The following is a 22,227-nucleotide window of genomic DNA, read 5'->3' as shown; positions in this document are numbered from 1 at the left end:
ATAAATTTTTGTCCTTATAAAAATTAGAAGTTGAAAAAAATTCATGAATTTTATTTTTTTAACTTTATTTATTTATTTTTCTTCATTTATGGGTGTGTTTCCGCATGCACGGATATTTATTTTAATGCTTTCCCAACAATAACAACTTAAAGTTAAACTAGATCAATCATAAACATGTTAGATGTTTAATCAAAAGATTGATCATATGTAAGTATGTATAGAAGAATTAATTTTAAATATGTATAGAAATAGAATAATGATTAAGATTAAGTAAGAATACTGAGATCCACCATTACTAAATGAGTTCTCTCTTTATATGACGAGATTGATGACATACAAGACACCATTTATAAAGCTAATCTATCTCTATTTAACCATATTTTAATTAATTTGTCATGGTGACACAACAGGGACGACTTCTCGAGTTCACTTGTTAGTTATGTTTAGCTAATTGAATTATTCTCTTGTTGGGGACCTTAAACATTTAGATAATGATTAGGATTCACATTGATGTCATCCTAATATGGTTAAGTAAACTTGAGTTAGACTCCTTCAGTAGGAAGCCACTTTTCATCTCACGGTAATTCTCATTCCACATTTATTTATTTATAGTGACAGCTTAGAATTTCCCTTTATTTATTTTGATAGGGTAAAAAACCACAATATTAACATTACAAAGGAACTGAAGCAATGAAATATATGACTTTTATTTTCCACTTTAATTAAGTGTATATGTAACTGCATTTACTATACTCTTATATTACATTCTAAAGAGATGATATATGGGTATCACATCTATGCTAGCTATTGACTAACAAACACATTAAACTATTTATTAATACAACTCTACTTTTTCTTCTTCTAATTCAATTAACATAAGGAACCAATTATTACACTAATCCTTTGATAAAATAATTTTCATTTGACTCAAAATGCAGAACAAAATCATATCAAGGAAAAAATCAATCAAAACAAACGATAAAACAAACATTAGGCAACATTACAAAAGAAATTATTAAAATTTTGGCACAACAGTGTTTGAGCAAACAAACTACATGCATGTCCAAGTAGCTTTTATTCTAATCATTCATTCACCTTAAGCTATAGTAGTCGAGTTACATGGTTCATAGCAAAAGTGAGTGATATCAAGACAATCACACTTCAAAGGTAATGTCTCAAAACACCGACAAGACTTGCAAGCTGAGTGACATGTTGGTTTAACATCAGTACAACGACACTGAGGAGGTATTGATTTTGTGCAACCACAATTATATATCACAACAAGGTGCACATGTTGTCGATTTGACACCATTGGATAACACTTGGGTGATGAGGGAGTTTGGTTCAAAACGAGCTTCAATAATTGTGGCCAAACTCAAGAGTAGAAACAACAAAGCTATCTTCATCTTCAACTCCATCTCTCAATTTTTTTTCTTTCCTTAATTGTATAGGAAGAAGATGCAAATAATACTATTGCATTTTCCTATTTATAGATATATTAAATTTTGAAAAATGACGGCGATGTTAAGTTATTAATTAACTAGTGACAATGTCTTACTTTGCTTCTTTTTATTTATATAAATGTGTCATAATCTTGCACAAAAATACACATTATATAGGTGTTGGCATCTTGGGGAGAAATTTCATGACATTTTTTTATTGTTCATTCATCAATTAGCCACCCGCGTGCATAAGACTATTATAATAAAGGGTTTGCTTGCACGTCAAAATAAGATAAATTTAAGCTTTTGATATTAACATGTGGTTGGTAACCCCAAGGGTTCACCTTGTGGAGGAGATTCGAGTCTTGAGATTGTACTCATTTCGTTGTTAGGGCAATTATTGTTTTGAATTATTTCACCTAACAACGATGTCAGATTCATTAATTATTGGATCAAACTTATTTTTGGAGAGTAGATTACCAATACCCATGTTTATCTTTTAACTGTTCAAATATTTAAAGTGAAGTTTGTGCTGAGAAATATTTGCTTCTCAATAAAATTGCAATTTTGGATATTTTTCAGCTTGTTATTTCTTATTTGTAAACTAGTTTGCTTTGTAGGTTAGACATTGGTGCATTTTTTTTGCATTATATTGACATTCTTTTATACACTTATTTGATTATATTGAAGTTATTTATTTGGTATGGACGATCCGTGCTTTTTCATTCTCATATTGAGAGTTTTTCACATTAGAACATCACTATTCTCTTGTTTATGAGCTATATTACTTGTTTGAATAATGGAGTCAAATACAAATATGATGATGGTATTGTTGAATGGTACTAATTACCATTTGTCAAAGAAAAAGATGAAAGACTTACTATTTGTGAAGAAATTGCATTTATTGATTTTTAGTTCCACTAATCCGAATTTTGTGTCTAATGAAGAATGTGAGTTGGAACATCTACAAGTAAGTGGTTTATACGGTAATATGTATAAAACAATATTTATAGTCATATTTTTAATGAGACACATGTAAAAAAATTTGTGGGAGAAGATAGATTCCTTGTATGCATGTCTCTGGATAAGATAATAATAAATTGTTCTTGTTTGAATAACTTTATATGTTTAAAGTATAAGGAAGAGACTTCTATTTCAAAACTCCTTGATCAGATATCAGGAATGAGTATCAAATTTGATGATGAACTTTTGAGACTATTTCTATTGCCATCTTTACTAGAGTCCTGGGAGACGTTTTAGGTTTTTATCACAAGTTTTGCTCCTGGAGGGGTTGTTTCTTTGGAAATAACTTAGGGTGGTGTTATTAACGAGGAGATGAAAAGGAAGACACAAGTTTCTTCATCTCAATCCGAGGTGGATCTCACTAAAAATAGGGGATAAGTCAGAAAAAAGAATCGAAGGGTGGAAGAGATAATATCATAAGCAAGTTCAAGTTGGGATACAGAAATCTGGAGTGTCATTATCGTCACAAAACAAAACAAATACATAAGTATTTCTATCAATGGAAAAGGGATAACAAAGACAAGAAGTATAAGTCTAAACAAAGAGGTAATGAAGATCATGATGATGATTGTGTTACTAATGCTACTAATGATGATCTTGTTATTCTCTATGATAATGAGTTTGTTAATATCATATCAGATGAGAGCATGTGAATAGTTGATAGAGGTGATACATTGCATGTTACATAGAGGAATTAGTTCTTCAAATCTTATACTTCTTGTGACTTTGGAGTGTTGAAGATGGGTAATGATGACGTATCTAAGGTAATTAGTGTTGGTGATGTTTGGTTGTAAACCTACACGGGAATGCAAATGTTTCTTAGAGGAGTCAAACATGCTCTAGATGACCGTTTTAATTTGACATTAGTGCATATGCTTGATGATTATGGTTATGACAATCACTTTGGTTCTAGAAAGTAAAAAATCAATATAGGTAACTTTGTTGTGGCTAGAGGGAAGAAACTTTCTAAATTGTATTGGATAAAATCTTTGGTTTCTTGAGACAATGTGAATGCTATTAACGTGGAAGCATCTTTGTGGCACTTAAGACTTAGTCATATTAGTGAAAAAAGGATCAATGTTTTAGTAAAAAAGGATGTGCTTCCAGGATTAAAGCATACATATTTGGAGAAGTGTTCTCATTATATGGTTGGTAAACATACTAGAGTACACTTCAATAGGTATCCTTCCACAAGGAAGTTTGATTTGCTTTAATTGGTACCTTATGATGTTTGTGGTCCATTCAAGGTAAATTCCTTTAATGGTGCACTTGAGTTTGTTATCTTTATTGATGATTGTTCCAGGAAACTATGGGTATATACCTTAAGGATAATAAACCAAGTGTTGTAGAAGTCAAAGAATTTCATTCCTTGGTTGAGAGACAAACAGACGAGAAGCTGAAGTGTGTTCATTCTAACAATGATGTTGATTGTTCTTGACCCTTTAATGCCTATTGGAAGAAATTTTGTTATTGCACGTGAAAAGACTCGTCCTAAACTTCCTCGATTAAATGGTTTAGTAGAGATGATGATTTGAGCACTAATTGATAAAGTGAGGTGTATGCCTCTAAAACTAAGTTGCCCAATTATTATTGCGGCGAGGAATTTTGCATGGCAATGCATGTTTTTAATCTCACCCATACTGTTTCTTTGAATAGTGAAGTTCCAAAAAAAATTGGTTTGGAAAGAATGTCAAGTATGATCATTTGAGAGGATTTGTAAATATTCCAAAGGATGAAAGATCCAAGTTGGATGCAAAGTAAAAACAATGTATCTTCATCGACTCTAGGCAAAAATGAGTTTAATTACATGTTGTATGATCTTGCAGAGAAGAAGCTTATCAGAAGCTGAAATACAGTTTTCATGGAAGGCCACACTATTAAAGACATTGATAAGGTGAAACAAACTACACCCAAGAAAGATATCAGTTTGTCTAATATTCATCCAGTTTGGTTACCTATTCATAATATGGATACTATTGGTTGTGATGATCAGAATGATGAGCCACATGATTATGTTTATGATCAACAACTTAAATATGAGGTAAATATTCCAACTAAAGGCGATGAAGAGGAGAATGATATGTCACAAGATGAGAATTTCGGTGAAACTCTAGAATCATCTCAATTTCAACTTAAGAGGTCTAACAGACATAAACAACCTTCTACGAGGTATAATTTTGATGAATATGTGACCTTGACTGATGAGGGTGAACCTGAGCGTTTTCAAGAAGGCATGTAAGATGATGAAAATCAAAAGTGGTTAGATGTAATGCATTATGAGATGAAATCATTGCATGATAATCACACTTATGATATAGTGAAGTTTCCTGAAGGAAAAAGGGATTTGGAAAATAGGTGGATTTAGAGTTAAACATAAGAGTAACTCTAAGTCTCCGAGGTATAAAGTCAAATTAGTGGTGAAAATTTTCCATAAAAGAAAGGGTGTTGATTTAAAGATATTTTCTCACATGTTGTAAAGATGTGATCAATCAGAATTGTGTTGATTTTGGCTGCTACTCTTGATTTAGAGGTTGAGACTACTATAAATAAGGGTTTTTACCTCGGTTGGAAAATGGATTTTACCATAGTTATGTGGGCGAGGTAAAGAAGGGTGTTGTGAAAAGCGCACAACTTTTCCTCCTGATTGAACTGCCAACCAAGGGGAAAAGTTGAACTAGTCATGTGTTTGATCCCTAGTAACAACATTTTTTGGATTTTTAAAAATGTGCAACTTTTTATATCGGTTGGAAATAATACCCAAGGTAAAATACTTTGCTTACATAATTTTTGTTTTAACCTATTTTTTCGTTTCAATCTGTAAAGAATCTAAATTGTTGAAAAAAATTGAATCTCCATCATCATCATCATCATAAGCAAAAAAAAAATAGAATCGTTAAACATTAAATCTCAACAACAAAACAACAACAACAACAACAAAAAATCAATAAAATCTTTAAACATTAAATCTAAAAAACAACAACAACAACACCAATAAGAAAATAAACAAAATCAATAGAATCGTTAAACATTAAATTTCAACAACAAACAACAACATTAAACATTTAACTTGACACAACACTAACTTACATTGCTAAGTTACATCCATGTTTTTTTAACTAACATTAAACATTTTTAACAAGCAACTATAAGAGAAGAGATTACATTAAGGAAGCAACCTCGAAACATTTTCCTACTCTTGCAATCTGTTGTGGGTCGGCCAAACACCCAAAAATCTATGACCCAATCCAATATCAACCCATTCAAGAAGACCTAATATATAAAAGCCAACACACACGATATTGAAGGTACAATATTCTGCTCTCTATTTTTACTACACTCATCTTGAATTTTGAACTAACATGGTCGTTGGAGAGCTAACCTTACATGTCTACCTTGCACCTCTGTATCAGAGATCATCACCACCAGTTTAAGATCATTCTCTATTGACACAGGCTGATTCTGGTTCATAACAGAACAATGGCACCGTCTGTGGGAATTGCCTTCTAATTCCCGCAAAACTCCACAAGTAAATAATTATCGATCCAACTTCAGATCTCTACCGAAATTGAGAGAGAAAGATAATCAACCAACACATCACTATGAATAGGTCGGTTAGATACTCTTGTTAATTCCTTGTATTTATGATTGACAGTAATTTTGGTAAAACTAACTTAGCTGTAACATGTTGAACACGACGTCCTAACTTGTGGATTCGACATCCTGTCTGAAACAGTTTTTGACTCGTGGTATCGTTTGATTGATTAAACTGATTCAAGAATATTCTAGGACTATTAAGTAAATCCATGTGGCACCCAAGAGCGAGGAATCCGAGATTCTAATTGATTTTAAACTTATTCTGTTTTCTAAATGTTGAGACATGTTAGGAAACTTTTGATTGTCAACCTAACATTGTGCAACTGTTTCTATGAGTGTACAAGGCCCAAATCCAGTTCATTCTATGGCTATATATAAAATGCCTCAAACCTAATTTAAGGACGAAGAATAGAAGTTGTTAGTGTGGTATTAGGCTTTGAGTGATCTTGTTAATTGTGAGTCTCTCTAATATCATCTTGATATATGAGTAGGACTGTTTCATTTGAGTTGTAAGGGTTGTCAAGCACTCATAAGCTTTTAAGCATTGAGTGATTGTATGCTAGTGAAATGTGACTTCAGAATCTTTTGTAACTGTTTAAATTTTCACTATTGTGATTGAAAGGGAAGTAAGAAGGGTCTTACACCTAGGAGTGTCCTAGGTAGAAGTTAAGCACGGGTAGTGATTAAGGTGTAGACTGTAAATTGGAGATAGTTTTCAGAAGGTCTACAAATCGATACTATTTAGTGGATTTCCTCCCTGGCTTGGTAGCCCCCAGATGTACGTGTTGTTGTACACCGAATTGGGTTAACAACTTTGTGTGTTATGTTATTTTATGTTCCCCTATATGTAATTTATCTTGTCATTATATGTTGGTCAAATATCAGTGTCTCGACATCTTTTAGGACATTTGATATCTGCATACCAGAATTTCAATTGGTATAAGAGCAGGCATTATGCTCTGTGTCAGGGTGAGATTCAGGGAAGATACTTTCTAGTACAATGGACAAGGAAGGAGGAGTTATGAACAGACCACCCATTCTTGATGGAACCAACTATGACTACTGGAAAGCTAGTATGATGGCTTTTATCAAATCCTTGGACAACAAGGCTTGGAAATCCATGGTCAAGGGATGTGATCCACTAATGATTAGAGATAAAAATGGTAAGATTACTGATGTGCTAAAGGATGAGGAAGACTGGGATGACAAAGATGATAAACTAGCTCAGGGAAACTCCAAAGCATTGAATTCTTTATTCAATGGAATGGACAAGAACATCTTCAAACTAATAAAAAATTATGTTGTTGCCAAAGATGCTTAGGAAATCTTGAAGACTGCTAATGAAGGAACCTCTAAGGTAAAGATGTCAAGACTTCAACTTCTGACCACCAAGTTTGAGAACTTAAGAATGAAGAAGGATGAGAGAATTCATGACTTTCACATGAATATCATTGAGATAGCCAATGCCTCAAGTGCTTTCAGGGAGAAGATGTCAGAAGCTAAGTTGGTCAGAAAAATTCTCAAGTCCCTTCCAAAGAGATTTGACATGAAGGTAACTGCCATTGAAGAAGCGCAAGATATCAACAACATGAAAGTTGATGAACTGATGGGATCTTTTCAGAACTTTGAGTTAGGGATCAGTGAAAAATCAGAAAAGAAGAAAAGCATAACCTTTGTTTCTAATATTGAAGACGCTGAAGATGAATGTAACCTGGATACAGATGAAGGGATATCTAATGTTATTGTATTACTTTGAAGACAATTCAATAAAGTGATGAAGAAGATAGACTGGAAGACTAGATCTAATGTCAAGAAAAAGTCATTTGACATCAACAAAAATCAGGATTTTGGAAGAAGGCCCAAAACTAAAGAAAAGACTAACCAAGGAAAAGGAATCCAATGCCATGGATGTGAAGGGTTTGGTCACATAAGAGCCGAGTGCTCCACATATATCAAGAAACAGAAGAAGGGTCTATCTGTCTCTTGGTCAGAAGATGATTCTGAAAGTGATCCTGAAGTGGAACCTACCAAAAAGTTTATTGCCCTGACTGGAATTTGTGACTCTGATGAAGACTCTGATTGTGAGGAACTAACCTTTGAGGAACTTGCTGAATCTTACAAGGAATTATGCCTCAGAAGTAAAGAAGTTTGTAAACTGGGAGAAGGTCAAAAGAAAGTTATTGCTCAACTACAGGCAAAGAAAGTGGAGCATCTATCTATCATCTCTGATTTAAAGGAGGAAGTTGTATTGCTCGATTCAAAACTTGACAATATGACTAAATCTGTAAGAATGCTTAACAGTAGTTCTGATGTACTGGATGAAATTCTTTAAACTAGTAAGAATGTTGGAAATGTTCAAGGTACAGGCTATGATAATCTAGGGGTAATTAACAAAGGAAAAGGGTCTGCAATGAACTTTGTTCAACCTTAAATACAACATGAACGACATATGTCAAATCAAATGTTCCAACATCAGCAAGGGCATCAAGAGGTTTACTCAGGAAGCAAGACCCAAAGATGGAAGTGTCATCATTATGGGAAGTTTGGTCACATAAAACCCTATTGCTACAAATTATATGGCTATCCCAAACCTACTTCACAACTCAGAAGAAAACAAACTATGGTTAAACCAAAGAAAAGATGGATTCCCAAAAATGGCATGTCAGGACTCATAACTCATACCTCCCTCAGAGCCTCTGCTAGAGAGGATTGGTATTTTGATAGTGGTTGCTCTAGACACATGACTAGTGTCAAGAAATTTTTGGTGAATATTAAGTCATGTTCTACTAGCTATGTCACCTTTGGAGATGGATCAAAAATAGAAATAAAGGGGGTTTGAAAGATGTACTATCCAGGACTGCCTAGTCTAGATGATGTTCTGTTTGTTAAAGGAATGACTTCTAATCTGATAAGTATTAATCAACTTCATGACCAAGGTCTCAAAGTGAACTCCAGTTAATTTGAATGTATGGTAACAAATGAGAAGAATGAAGCTATCATGAAGAGAGCCAGATCAAAAGATAACTGCTATTTGTGGACTCCTCAAGAAACAAATTATCTCTCCACTTGCCTAATGTCAAAAGAGGATGAGACTAAGATATGGCATCAAAAGCTTGGTCACTTACATCTGAAAGGTATGAAGAAATTTGTGTCAAAGGAAGCAGTTAGAGAAGTTCGCAACTCAAAATTGATGAAGGACGAATCTGTGGTGAGTGTCAAATAGGGAAGCAAACAAAGATGTCTCATAAGAAGCTCCAACATCTGACCACTTCAAAAGTTATGGAGCTACTTCATATGGACTTGATAGGACCCATGCAAGTTGAAAGTCTAGGAAGAAAGAGGTATGCCTATGTTGTTATTAATGACTTCTCAAGGTTCACATGGGTGAACTTCATTAAAGAAAAGTCAGAAGTGTCAGAAGTGCTTAAAGAACTTTGTCAAAAGATTCAAAGAGAGAAGGATAGTGGCATTGTCATGATTAGAAGTGACCATGAGAAGGAATTTGAGAACAACAAGTTTGAGGAATTCTGCACCTCTGAAGGAATTAGTCATGAGTTCTCTTCACCCATCATCCCTCAACAGAATGGTGTGGTTGAGCGCAAGAATATGACCATTCAAGAATGTGCCAGGGTCATGTTTAATGCTAAGAAACTACCATATCATTTTTGGGTTAAACCATGAACACTTCCTAATATATCCTTAATAGAGTGACTATCAGATCTGGCACATCATTCACATTGTATGAACTATGGAAAGGAAGAAAGCCAACTGTGAAATATTTCCATGTATTTGGAAGTAAATGTTATATTCTGGAAGATCGTGAGCAAAGGAGAAAAATGGATCCTAAAAGTGATGAGGGAATTTTTATGGGGTACTCTACAAATAGCAGAGCATACAAAGTTTTCAACTCCAGAACCAAGGTAATGATGAAATCCATAAACATTGTTGTGGATGACTTAACTAACGAAGCTGATGTCCAGATGATGTTGAAACATCAATGAATGATGTTCCAGAAGATGTCGCAGACTCAAATGCTAATACTGAACCTACAAAGACTGAGTCAACTAACAAATGGCCTTCCATCAGAATTCAGAAAGATCATCCTAAGGAGCTTATTATAGGAAATCTAAATGAAAGAATAATCACCATATCAGGGGAAGTTGTGTCAAATGCCTGTTTTGTTTCTAAATTTGAACTTAAGAATATCAAGGAGGCCTTGACTGATGAGTTTTGGATTAATGTTATACAAGATGAACTTGGTCAATTCAAAAGAAATGAGGTGTGGGATTAGGTTCTAAGAATTGAAGGAACAAATGTTATTGGAACTAGATGGTTGTACAAGAACAAGTTTGATAAACAAGGGGTTGTTATCAGAAATAAAGCCAAACTTATTGCTCAAGGATACACCCAAATGGAAGGAGTGGACTTTGATGAAACCTTTGCTCCAATGGCTCGCCTAGAGTCTATCAGATTGTTACTTGGAATGACATGTCTTTTAAATTTCAAGTTGTTCCAAATGGATGTTAAAAGTGCCTTCCTAAATGGCTATTTAAATGAAGATGTGTATGTTGAACATCCAAAAGGGTTTACTGATCCTATGTTCCCAAATCATGTGTTCAAATTAAAGAAGGCTATGTATGGTTTAAAATAAGCCCCAAGAGCTTGGTATGAAAGGTTGACTGAGTTGCTCATCAACCATGGATATAGAAAGGATGGAATTGATAAAACTCTTTTTGTCAAAGAGAGGGATGGAAAACTTATGATAGCTCAGATCTATGTGGATGATATTGTGTTTGGAGGGATGTCAGATGAGATGGTCCAACATTTTGTCAAGCAAATGCAATCTGAGTTTTAAATGAGTTTGGTAGGTGAACTGACGTACTTCCTTGCGCTCCAAGTCAAACAGATGGAAGACTCCATTTTTCTGTGTCAAAGCAAATATGTAAAGAGTATTGTGAAGAAATTTGGATGGAAAATGCTACTCACAAAAGAACTCATGCACCTACTCACTTAAAGTTATCTAAAGATGAAAAAGGCTTAAGTGTTGACCAGAGTTTATATAGAAGCATGATTGGTAGCCTTCTATACCTTACAGCAAGCAAACCAGATATAACTTTTGTTGTTGGAGTTTATGCTAGATATCAAGCAAAACCCAAAGTGAGTCACATCAATCAAGTAAAAAATGATTCTAAAGTATGTGAATGGCACAAGTGAGTATGGAATGTTGTACTCCCATGATTCAAATTCTATGTTAGTGGGGTATTGTGATGTTGATTGGGTTGGTAGGGTTGATGATAGGACGAGTACCTCTAGAGGATGTTTCTTCTTGGGAAACAATTTGATTTCATGGTTCAGCAAGAAAAAGAATTGTGTATCCTTATCTACTACTGAAGCTGAGTACATAGCAGCAGGCAGCAGTTACTCTCAACTAATATGAATGAAACAAATATTGACTGAATATAATGTCACACAAGATGTCATGACATTATTCTGTGACAACTTGAGTGCTATTAATATCTCAAAAAAATCCTATTCAGCACAGTAGGACTAAACACATTGACATCATGCATCATTTTATTAGAGAACTTATTGAAGACATAACACTTGAGCATGTTAGCACAGAGAATCAGCTTGCAGGCCTTTTTACTAAAGCCTTGGATGCAATTCTGAAAAATTAAGAGGAAAACTTGGGATTTATGTTAATGAGCATTTATAGCAATTACAACTATTTAAGTGTGTCAGACAAGAGTGTAACTCTCATCATTACTCTAGACACGTTTACATGAACTCTTTACCTCATTGTGTATCCTTTTGGACAAAAATACGCTACCCGCTCCTTCCAAACGCCTCATTCCTCTCTAGACATTTGTGCTCTCTCTCTCTCTCTCTCTCTCTCTCTCTCTCTCTCTCTCTCTTAAGAGTTTTTCCCTATTCCATATGCTTCAAGTGTCAACTAAAATGTCTCAACAATCTTTACCCACACACATGCATGTCCCAACTGAAACTAGTGGATCATCTTCCCAAACTGTTAGGGCAAATGAACCTTTCCAAATGATCAACCTGGCGGATCTGGTGTTGGATGTTTCTCCCTTACCCACAATTCCTCCACCTCCTCAGAATAAAGCTACGCCTTATGCGTCTAAAAATGTCAAGACTTATGGTAAGTATTCTGAAGCAATAATCCCCAGTAAAGATAAAACTATTGTTGAAAAAGTCTAGGTCTAAAGGGTGTGAGATGATAAATCCTATTTTGCATGCCGACGACACTGAGAATCCAACGAAAGAGGAAATGAGTGCCATTGATAAGGAACTTAGGAAGTTTGTTACATCTGTTTTGAAGGAAATGAACTCAGATATTTTTCCAGATGTTCAAACATATTTGGCAAAAGAAACTAGCCCTGAAAATGATTCTAGTGAAAAAGTTGAGGAAAGCGTTCCTGGACATGATGCTCTTGAAAGAATGAGTAAGAAGAAGGAAGATGAGTGTGTCCCCGAGCATGCTGCTCAAGAGAGAAGAAGTAAAAAGAAAGATGATCATGTTGTTAATGTTGATGAACTAACTTTTGATGATGAACCCCTTACCAATATTGTAACTCCTAGTATAGCCAAGAGACTGCAGAGATGTAAAGGAAAGGCAGTGGTGTTCAAAGATTCTCCCTCCAGGGAAATGAAAAGAAAATCTATTGGTTTGAAAGACACTCCTGTAAGACCCCAATTTTGACCCTAAGATCCCTCATGCAATTTCATCATATGCATTAGCATTGGGATCATACCTTGGCATCCTCCTTACCCCTCTTTCATTGGGTTTTGTTTTGGGAGAAATCACCAAGCACCATGTGATTGTATCATACTTGTATATTATCATTTCACTAACCAAAATACCAAAAATATGTCTTTGTTATTTGCCTAACTCTTTGGTATGGCATGATCACCATTGATCTATCAAGTTCATATCTAGGGCTTGAGACCCTCATAGCTAAGAGCACAACCAAGAAATGATCCACAATGTCTATAAGCATCATATATGAGTCCCAATGATCTTTTCATGTTATTTTGATCAAGGTTTCTTCAAGAGTTTGGAGTTGGTTTGCCTTGGAAACCCTAGTTTGTCTGGGTATCTTGAGTGACTTCTTCAACAAGCTTCCTCATCAATTGATCAAATTTCTCAAGGGGGACTTCAAAATTCATCATCTTATGCATATATGATCTATCATGAGCCTAAAAAGTCAAGAGAATTTCAAGTTAGCAAGTTGGTTGAGGGTGGTTGGCCAGATGGATTCATCTGATCAAAACTGGGTCTCCCTAGACCCTATCTCCTACACTTTTCATCATATGAAAATTATTCCAAGAGAAAAGTTACTACAAATGACATTAAAATCAAATTTCATGTTTAGGTATAGAACTAATTTTCTTTGGAAAGTCATTTTCCATGTTGAAACATTATAGGTCATTTTGTCTAAACCCTAATTTGAAAGTCAACTTCCCAAGGCCATAAATTGCTCAATTTTTATGATATGAAAGATTTTCAAGTTGAACAATCAAATTCAAGATGTCTACTTCAACTTTGATGTTTTGAGTGAGAGCTAAATCAACTTTTATGAGCATGTGGTATGAGGATACATTATAGGTCATTTTGGACCAATACCATTGAACAAGTGATTTTCCTCAACTTCAAAAATGCATAACTCTTTAATTCTAAATCCAAATGATGTCAAATTCGTGACCATTTTGAAGGTCTTTGAAATAGATACAACTTTGATGAAGGCACTTTTCTCATTTGGATCTCACATAAAACGTTTAGTAAGGTGGAAAATTTTCCAACATGTTGAAATTTCCAAACTTCCACCTCACAATTAACCATGATACAAGTTCCAAATGGAAAAGTGTTCAACATAAGAGTTGTTCCTCTTGATCTAAGCTTTCCAAAGAGTCCTAATTCATTCATTTTGGATCAAGTTTGTTAGGGTTGCGCATGGTGTTAACAGGACTGCATCAATTGGCAAAATCAAAACATCAAATGATCATTTCACATTGCCTTGCCAATCAAGCTTAATTCATACCTCATTTCAGTTGGTTTTGGACCTTATTGCATTGCTTCATGGGCCTGTACACACCCGTGCAAGCTTGAACATGACATTTCCAAATTTGGAAGAAATTGCAAGTGTGCAAATAACACTTGAATTTGCTATAAATAGAGACCCTCTGAGCTCATTTCAAAGGATCCTTGCGCGTCAGCTTTGCCTCCACTCTTCAAACCCTCATAATTCAAAGGAAAACCTGATAATTTTCACTTGAAAATTGAGTTTGAATCTCACTGTTTGGAGATTCAAAAACTCCAGGATCCAAATCTTCTTACTATTCCTAATCCACTTCTGCAAGCTATTGGAGCAAGATCAAACAAAAATTGAAGCAAGAGAGATCAAGTTCTACACAACATTGAAGGTATTTTCCAGATTTTTTCTTCTCTTCGATTCTCACTCAATTCTCATCAATTCTCTTGGATCTTTGGTTGTCTGAAGTCCTACCAATGTAGGCAAGAAGATTAAGTTGCTTTGAGATCAAATCGAAGCAACTCAGTTGACACACCTCAAAATTCAACTCCTCATGTCTTTCTATATATTTGGAGTTAGTTAAAATTGAGGTCAGATTCGTGTTATACACCATTTTTTCTTTCAGATCATGTCCTCCTTTTTCATTTATGTCATGGTAATGATTGGACCAGTCCGGCCAAGGTCTCCTGAGAAGACGATCGACGCTTTGCTCCGGCAATGATGTGGCATGGTCCTAAACCATTGATCCAGTTTAAAATGTTTTAATCATAAGCGTTGGTTTGGATGACCAGTTATGTGGCGCGCTGACTAAGTTCCATCATGAAACGCGCGTTTGTGTCCACTTGATCAGCCACCTCAATTAATGAGGGAGATCAAGTGGTCCACGTTTTTTTTGTATTTTTTTTATTTTCATTTTATTCCTTTGATTTTCATTAATTCATATTAATTTTAATATTGATCCAAAAAATATGAGAGTTTCACCAAATTTTTTTAAATAAAATCCTCTTTCATATTTTGAATTAAAATTATTTTTTGGATCATTATTAATATTTTTTATGATTTAATTGATTTTGTGATTATTTTTAATTGTTTAAAAATACTTTTAAGTTTCCAAAAATTCTGAATTTTTTTCTCCAAGGTCCTTTGACCTTGTTTGACCTATGATAAATCTCATGGCCATTTCTTTGGTGTTTTGATGAGGTTTTAGGAAATTGACCAACCATATTTAATTTAATGCATTATTTTTAGTATTTTTAATTGAATAATTGCCAAATAATTGTGTTGAGCCATTTTGATTGACTTTGGAAGTTTGACTTGTGTTGTTGGGCCTTGGTCAAGGTTGATTTGACTTTGCTAGGTTAAAACCATTGGATTTAGGGGATTGATGGAATGTACATTCCATCTCCCAAAATGAATGAATGATCTTAATTTGATAAAAGTCCTCCTTTGTCCAATTTGAGTTTGATCTATCTTCCGTCCCTCTTCATCTCATTCCCATCTTTATGCATTTATGTCATGAACATATGATATCTTTACATCCTAAGGCTAGTTGATTGCAAAATCAACATAAGTATGGATGAGATTAGGCCACCACTTTTGCATATTCTTTTTGTGTGTGGTATGTTTCATGAGCATAGTCCATTATACTATGTCTCTAACTTGCATTAACACCAAAATTCTATTGTCCGACCTCAAATAGTTGTGACTTCTACATAAGTCCAATTACGATTGCTTAACATAGCGCTAAATTTTGACACAAAAAGGCATAGCATTCTAGTTAGTGAGATTGTAAGTCTCCCCTCTTTCATGGTATTATGTGGAAACTTGGCCTTTTTTCCTTCCTTTGGAAGATGTCTTGGTTCAAGGATCCATGCTTGTGATAAGTGGGTTGAGTGTTCTCCAAAGAATGACTTAAAAAAAAGCAAAAGCAATCCTAACTTCTAACTCATTAACAACTAACATTTAATTTCAAGTCATTTACTTTAATGCACTTTATTTTTAAGCCTTATTCATTTGTCATTATTCATACCATTCTAATTGTTTATGTTAATGTCATTTTTACTTTGTCCACTTGGACCATATTTGTGTGATATATTTTGTTTGTGTATATTGTGTTTGGTTGTTTGGTCTTTGACCATTAATGTACATAATAAGAACAAAAACCCTAAAAAACATCTTGTGTGGACTGTTGGTTTGATCTGAGACAATTGGACTTAGAATTTAGGCAACACTCCCTATATAAAGGACTTGGCCAATGCCAACTTTTATGTAACAAAGTGCTTGTAATTTGAAACTTCATCTGATACATCATTGAAGATCCATTTGAGTTCATCTGCAACATGATCATCGTGAAGCTGTTATTTTGAACCCGTGACTTGTGGCATTGAGGAATTCATCTGCTACATGGACAAATTTGAAGAAGATCATGGAGTTGCTAAGCTTGGATGTGGCTATCTTTATTTGATGCCTTGCTCTTCAAGTTGATATATTGTGCATTGTTTGTTGCTTGATTCTAATGTCCAAGGGAATTTGGGTTTCTATATGACACTCTTGTCTATTGGATTGCAGCCCATTGGTCAGATCTTTTCAACTCTCAACTTTTAAATTTGTGCTTAGGATTAGTCCCTTCATCTCCTCCTCATTTCTTTAATTTCAAAATCTCTCCCTCTTATTTTTAAAATCTTCTTTGCTTGTGCTTGTTTTTCTAAACTTAGACCCTTTACAAATTAGAAACTTTGGTTGTATCCCATTGCATTTTCAAACTTCTTTTCTTAATCAAACTTGTAAATGAACTTAACCATATTGACTTAAAAATTTCAAAAGCCAAAAAAAGAACTAACTCATTCAAACCATTTTTAGGTCTCTGTGCCTTTCAAACTTAATTTTTTTTGTTAAAAAGCAATACGTCCACTTTGAAATTTATACCACGAAGTACGAGGTTTTGATCCCTCATTTTATGTTGGTACGTAGGTACAAGTCCGAAGGTCTTGTCAAACACAAAAATATAATTACTGAATTCTTTTCTCATCCCCCATTCTATTTTCTTGCAAACATCATTTATACAAAATACATATGCACAAAAAAAGGGCTCCCTAGGAGTACCTAGGACACTTTGGGTGCTAACACCTTCCCTCTGTGTAACCAACCCCCTTACTTGTAATCTCTGGCATTTTATTAGTTTTGATTTGAAAACTTCTTATTTTTGGGTTTTGTTCGTACTTTTCCCTTTTCCCTTGGAAACAATAAAAGCGCGGTGGCGACTCTTGTTATTTGATGTCTAGCTTATCCATAGCTTGATGATCATGAGTTTACCGCTACAACTCCTTCTAGAAGCTCCACAGGAAAATCTCTTGTTGGTCATACTATATCTTGGAGTAAAGTTGGTACCCCTACTAGAAAGAGAAAGTTGTCTCTTCTAGTGACCCTGAGTTTGATGTAGAAAAGTATGTCCAAGACATCACACCTGTAAATAAATCTGATAACAAGAAGCCTCATGCTGCTATGCCCAAGGCTCCACTAAACAATGTTTCTTTACACTATGTAAAGAATGCTGAAAGGTGGAAGTATGTTATTCAGAGGAGGGTATCCATGGAAAGGGAATTGGGTAAGGATTCCCTTAAATGTAAGAGGTCGTAGAACTTATAGAAGTTGCTGGGTTGATGAAGACTGTCACACAATTTGGCCATTGCTATGAAAGCTTAGTCAAGGAGTTTATGGTGACTATTCCTGATGGGTGTGATGATGTGAATAGTGCTGACTATGGAAAGGTGTGTGTTAGAGGAAATGTTGTGACATTCTCTCCAGCTGTAATAAATAAATTTATAGGAAGAACAAAAGAACCTAAGGCTGAGCTAGAGGTTACAGATGATCAGGTGTGCAAAGAAATAACTGCCAAGTAGGTTAGACACTGGCCAAACAAAGGAAGGTTGTCTGCTAGAAAGTTGAGTGTCAAATATCTTATCCTTCATAGGATTAGGACTGCCAACTGGGTGCCCACTAATCACACCTCAACCATCTCTACTGGTGTTAGGAAATTTATTTATGTTGTTGGAACTAGAAGAGCGTTTGACTTTGGGAAATACATCTTTGAACAAGTTCTGAAGCAAGTTTTCTCTACTGCTATAAATATGCCCATCTGCTTTCCATCCCTCATCTGTGGAGTCATTCTGAACCAACATCCTGGTATTTTGCTACCCATTGATAGTGTGAAGAAAAGGGATTCTCCCTTACCACTCCACTACAAACTTTTTGCTGGAACACATGTCTTAGATATTATCATAACATCTCCTCAGGTACCTGGCCCTGCCACCTCCAAGAAGAGTCTTATTGCTCAGCTGAAGGAGAATTGTAAAGAGTTGGAGGATTCCATCAGATCTAGCAGTGCAACAAAGATCAAACTTGAGACATTGATGAAGGCTATGATGGCAGAAGAGAAGAAGGAAGATGAACAGGGAGGGGATGACAATGAAGGAACTGATGTTGAGGACTATGCTGGTGGGGATGATGTTGATGAAGAGAAGGAAGATGAATGAGAATAGTATGTAATTGATGACTCATATAGTCAGGAAGATATCTGATTATAATCTTGTTTTGTTCTTTATTTGGTTATGTTTTGTGGTCCGTGACCAAGATATATGCACCCTTAGGTGCCCCCTTGTGTGTGATTATTAAATTTATGAATATGGTTTATTTGGTTTGGTTAGATGCTTACCTTTGACATATTCTGGCTAAAAAGGGTGAGTATTGTTTCTATGTTATGTGTTCTGACCACTAACCAGTAACTACTGACTGCCAGACTGTGCTTAAGAAGGAGTTCCTGTTCTGGAACTTAGTGGGATGCTGTGTTGTGATGCAAACATAATGTTATGACATCAACTTGTTTCGGTTATTATTGTGAGAAAGTTTTTTTCTGCTGCTTATGCCTTTGATGTGTGTACTTGGACATGTCTTATTTGCTATGGATGATCCCTTGAGGGGGAGTCCTGGTTATGTGAAACAGGGGGAGTATAGACTCTATCTGGTGTGATTTCTTGATTACCTATGTGATGTTTGTTTTTCAAACCTATGTAGTTCTGTTTGTAACATGGACTATGGTGTTGGTGTGCAAGGGGTATTTGGTTGTTTTAGCCAAATTTTGCCAAAGGGGGAGATTCTTAATTCCTTATGTTTATGATTGGCAGTAATTTTGATAAAACTAACTTAGCTGCAACATGTTGAACAAGATGTCCTAACTTGTGGATTCAACATCCTGTCTGAAACAGGTTTTGACTCGTGGTATCGTTTGATTGATTAAATTGATTCCAGAATATTCTAGGACTATTAAGTAAATCCATGTGGCGCCCAAGAAAGAGGAATCAAAGATTCTAATTGATTTTAAAATTATTCTATTTTCTAAATGTTGAGACATTTTAGGAAACTTTTGATTGTCAACCTAACATTGTGCAACTGTTTCTCTGAGTGTGCAAGGCCTAAATCCAGTTCATTCTATGGCTATATATATAATGCCTCAAACCTAATTAAAGGACAGAGAATAGAAGTTGTTAGTGTGGTATTAGGGTTTGAGTGATCTTGTTAATTATGAGTCTCTCTAATATCATCTTGATATATGAGAAGGACTGTTCCGTTTGAGTTGTAAGGGTTGTCAAGCACTCATAAGCTTTTAAGCATTGAGTGGATGTGTGTCAGTGAAGTGTGACTTCAAAATATTTTGTAACTGTTTAAATTTTAACTATTATGATTGAAAAGGGAATGAGAAGGGTCTAACACCTAGGAGTGTTCTAGTTAGAAGTTAGGCACATGTAGTGATTAGGGTGTAGACTGTAAATTGGAGATAGTTTGCAGAAGGTCTACAAACTGACACTATTTAGTGGATTTCCTCCCTGGCTTGGTATCCCCTAGATGTAGGTGTTGTTGCACACCGAAATGGGTTAACAACTTTGTGTGTTATGTTATTTTATGTTCCCCTATATGTAATTTATCTTGTCATTGTGTGTTGGTCAGATATCAGCGTCTCAACGTCTCGACGTCTCTTAGGACATCTGATATCTGCATACCAGAATTTCAACTCTGATTTTATTCCAACATGTTTGATCTCCACTGATGATATCCACACCGCCTCAATTTTTTTCGAAGATCCATCATCGGGACACCTCTACTAAATGGAAAGTAATACTAAGTCGCAAAACGAGGATCGAGTGGTGATAGTCTATTCGAGAAATGAGAAAACATGGAAAACCTCGAGTGCGGAATTACCTATGGTTTTCGCAGTCTCTGTTATTGGAAAATGCCTATGAAATACCTCATAGGCAGTGGATTTCCCGTAGAAATTTATGATCTGTCACAATCAAGCAATAAAGTATCCACTAGTTAGATCTAAGTACCTATGATGGCAAATATACTTTTGTTGGTGTAAGCTCTAGATGCCAATAGTTTTATTATAACTTGATACTTGTATCAAATTATTTATTAATAATTAAAATACATTTGTTTATTATATTTATTTTTCCAAAAAAATAAAGTCCCTAGAATAGCTAGTCTGTTTAATGAAACATTAAGTGTGATTTAATCATGAGATCCTATTAAACATAAGACCAATATTCTTAAAGTATTTGTAGTCAAGCTTTATTGTGAAATGAAATAACATTAAAGCATTAAAATTATTATGTAGATAGACTGATGATCACATCTCATGGATCATGGATAAAGAGTTATCAAGTCTTCGAACAGGTATGAACATTGGAAGTAACATTTACATTGGATTGACCCGCTATGAGAATACTACATTTAATGTTATGCAAAGTGGCATAAGTTATTTTCATGGTGATAGTGGTGTACATCACCCTTCGACCTGAAACCACTATGGATCCTAGACGTGGAGTCGAGTATTTTATCTGATCAAACGTTGTCTGTAACTGGATAAACATAAAAAGAGTTGATGGGTACTCCATAAATCATGCTAAGGGATATGAGTGACCTAGATGGAAATTTTCCATCTTGCGTAACACGATAAATGTCTAAGGGCCAAATATTGAATTGGACAAGGGTGACATAGTCTATGAATTATGTTTAATATAGACATGAGGGAAAAAGGGTAATTTTACACATAAGCATTATTACAAAAAGGTTTTATCAAATCACATGGCATTTTCATGACTTGGATAGCAGTGATGTGTTGCTAGATACTGCTCACTGTTTATTATATTAAATGTGTGATTTAATATAATTTCCAATATCACGAGAAGATACATGGTCACACACATAAGGATAAATTAATAAGCGATATAATGAATAAGAAATATTGTAAGGTATGGTGTACTTAAGAGAATTATGGAACATTGTAAGGTAAGTTGGACTTATGTGTATTGTATAATACCATAAGGTACGATATACTTAAATGGAATACAAATTCCCGTAAGGTACCATGTACTTAAGTGAAACACATTAAACCATAAGGAACGATGCACGTAAGTGGGTTTTTTCCAGCCTGCAGCCCGCACAAGTAGTTCTATAAATAAAACCCTTGTGAAAAAGATTTTTCACTTGATGAAAACTCATTTTTGAACTCTCCCTCTCTCTCTCTCTCTCTCTCTCTCTCTCTCTCTCTCTCTCTTAAAGTCTTCATATGTAGTAGCTAGCACTGAAATTGAAGGCACTTTGTTCGTGTGAACTGATTTAAGGAATTGGTCTTTGTTCAACGCTCATGATTATTCATCCAATTCTGCATCAAAGGTTTTTATCGCCACAATAGATAATCGTTTCTATCACTGATCATGCTTATTCGTAAGGATTGACTTAAAGGAAATTTTGTTTTCGGCTGTGTATTGTACAATGATTTCCTATCACCTTTAACTTTAGATAGTTTGATAGCTTACCCTAGTGAAAAACTGATCTCGCGTCATCAATAAGAAATATCTAGAGGGATAAAGGTGCCCCAATTTTTTGGTAACTTAGAATGGGAGTGTCTTCCAAGACATCTCTTTGAGACCTATCATAGAAATATAAACATCCGACTTTGACAATTCGCATGTAGATAGTATGTCTGAGAAGAAACCAGACTCAACCTACTCTGACTCAAAAGGGACGTATGGGAGAAACTCTCAAGATATTTAGTCCCTTAT

General features: G+C 34.9%; 1 protein-coding gene across 1 annotated transcript; it reads left to right on the top strand.

Annotated features, from left to right (window-relative positions):
• Positions 1-12,294: 12,294 nt before the first annotated feature.
• LOC127130897 (uncharacterized) lies at positions 12,295-18,642 on the top strand. Its single transcript, XM_051059853.1, has 4 exons — positions 12,295-12,762; positions 17,507-17,692; positions 17,776-18,005; positions 18,081-18,642. The coding sequence occupies exons 1-4, from the start codon at positions 12,295-12,297 to the stop codon at positions 18,640-18,642; spliced, it is 1,446 nt and encodes a 481-aa protein (XP_050915810.1).
• Positions 18,643-22,227: the final 3,585 nt, after the last annotated feature.

This window comes from Lathyrus oleraceus, chromosome 3 (genome assembly GCF_024323335.1).
Source record: "Lathyrus oleraceus cultivar Zhongwan6 chromosome 3, CAAS_Psat_ZW6_1.0, whole genome shotgun sequence".
In the NCBI taxonomy this organism is placed as follows: Eukaryota; Viridiplantae; Streptophyta; class Magnoliopsida; order Fabales; family Fabaceae; genus Lathyrus; species Lathyrus oleraceus.
This window is presented reverse-complemented; position numbering and strand designations above follow the sequence as displayed.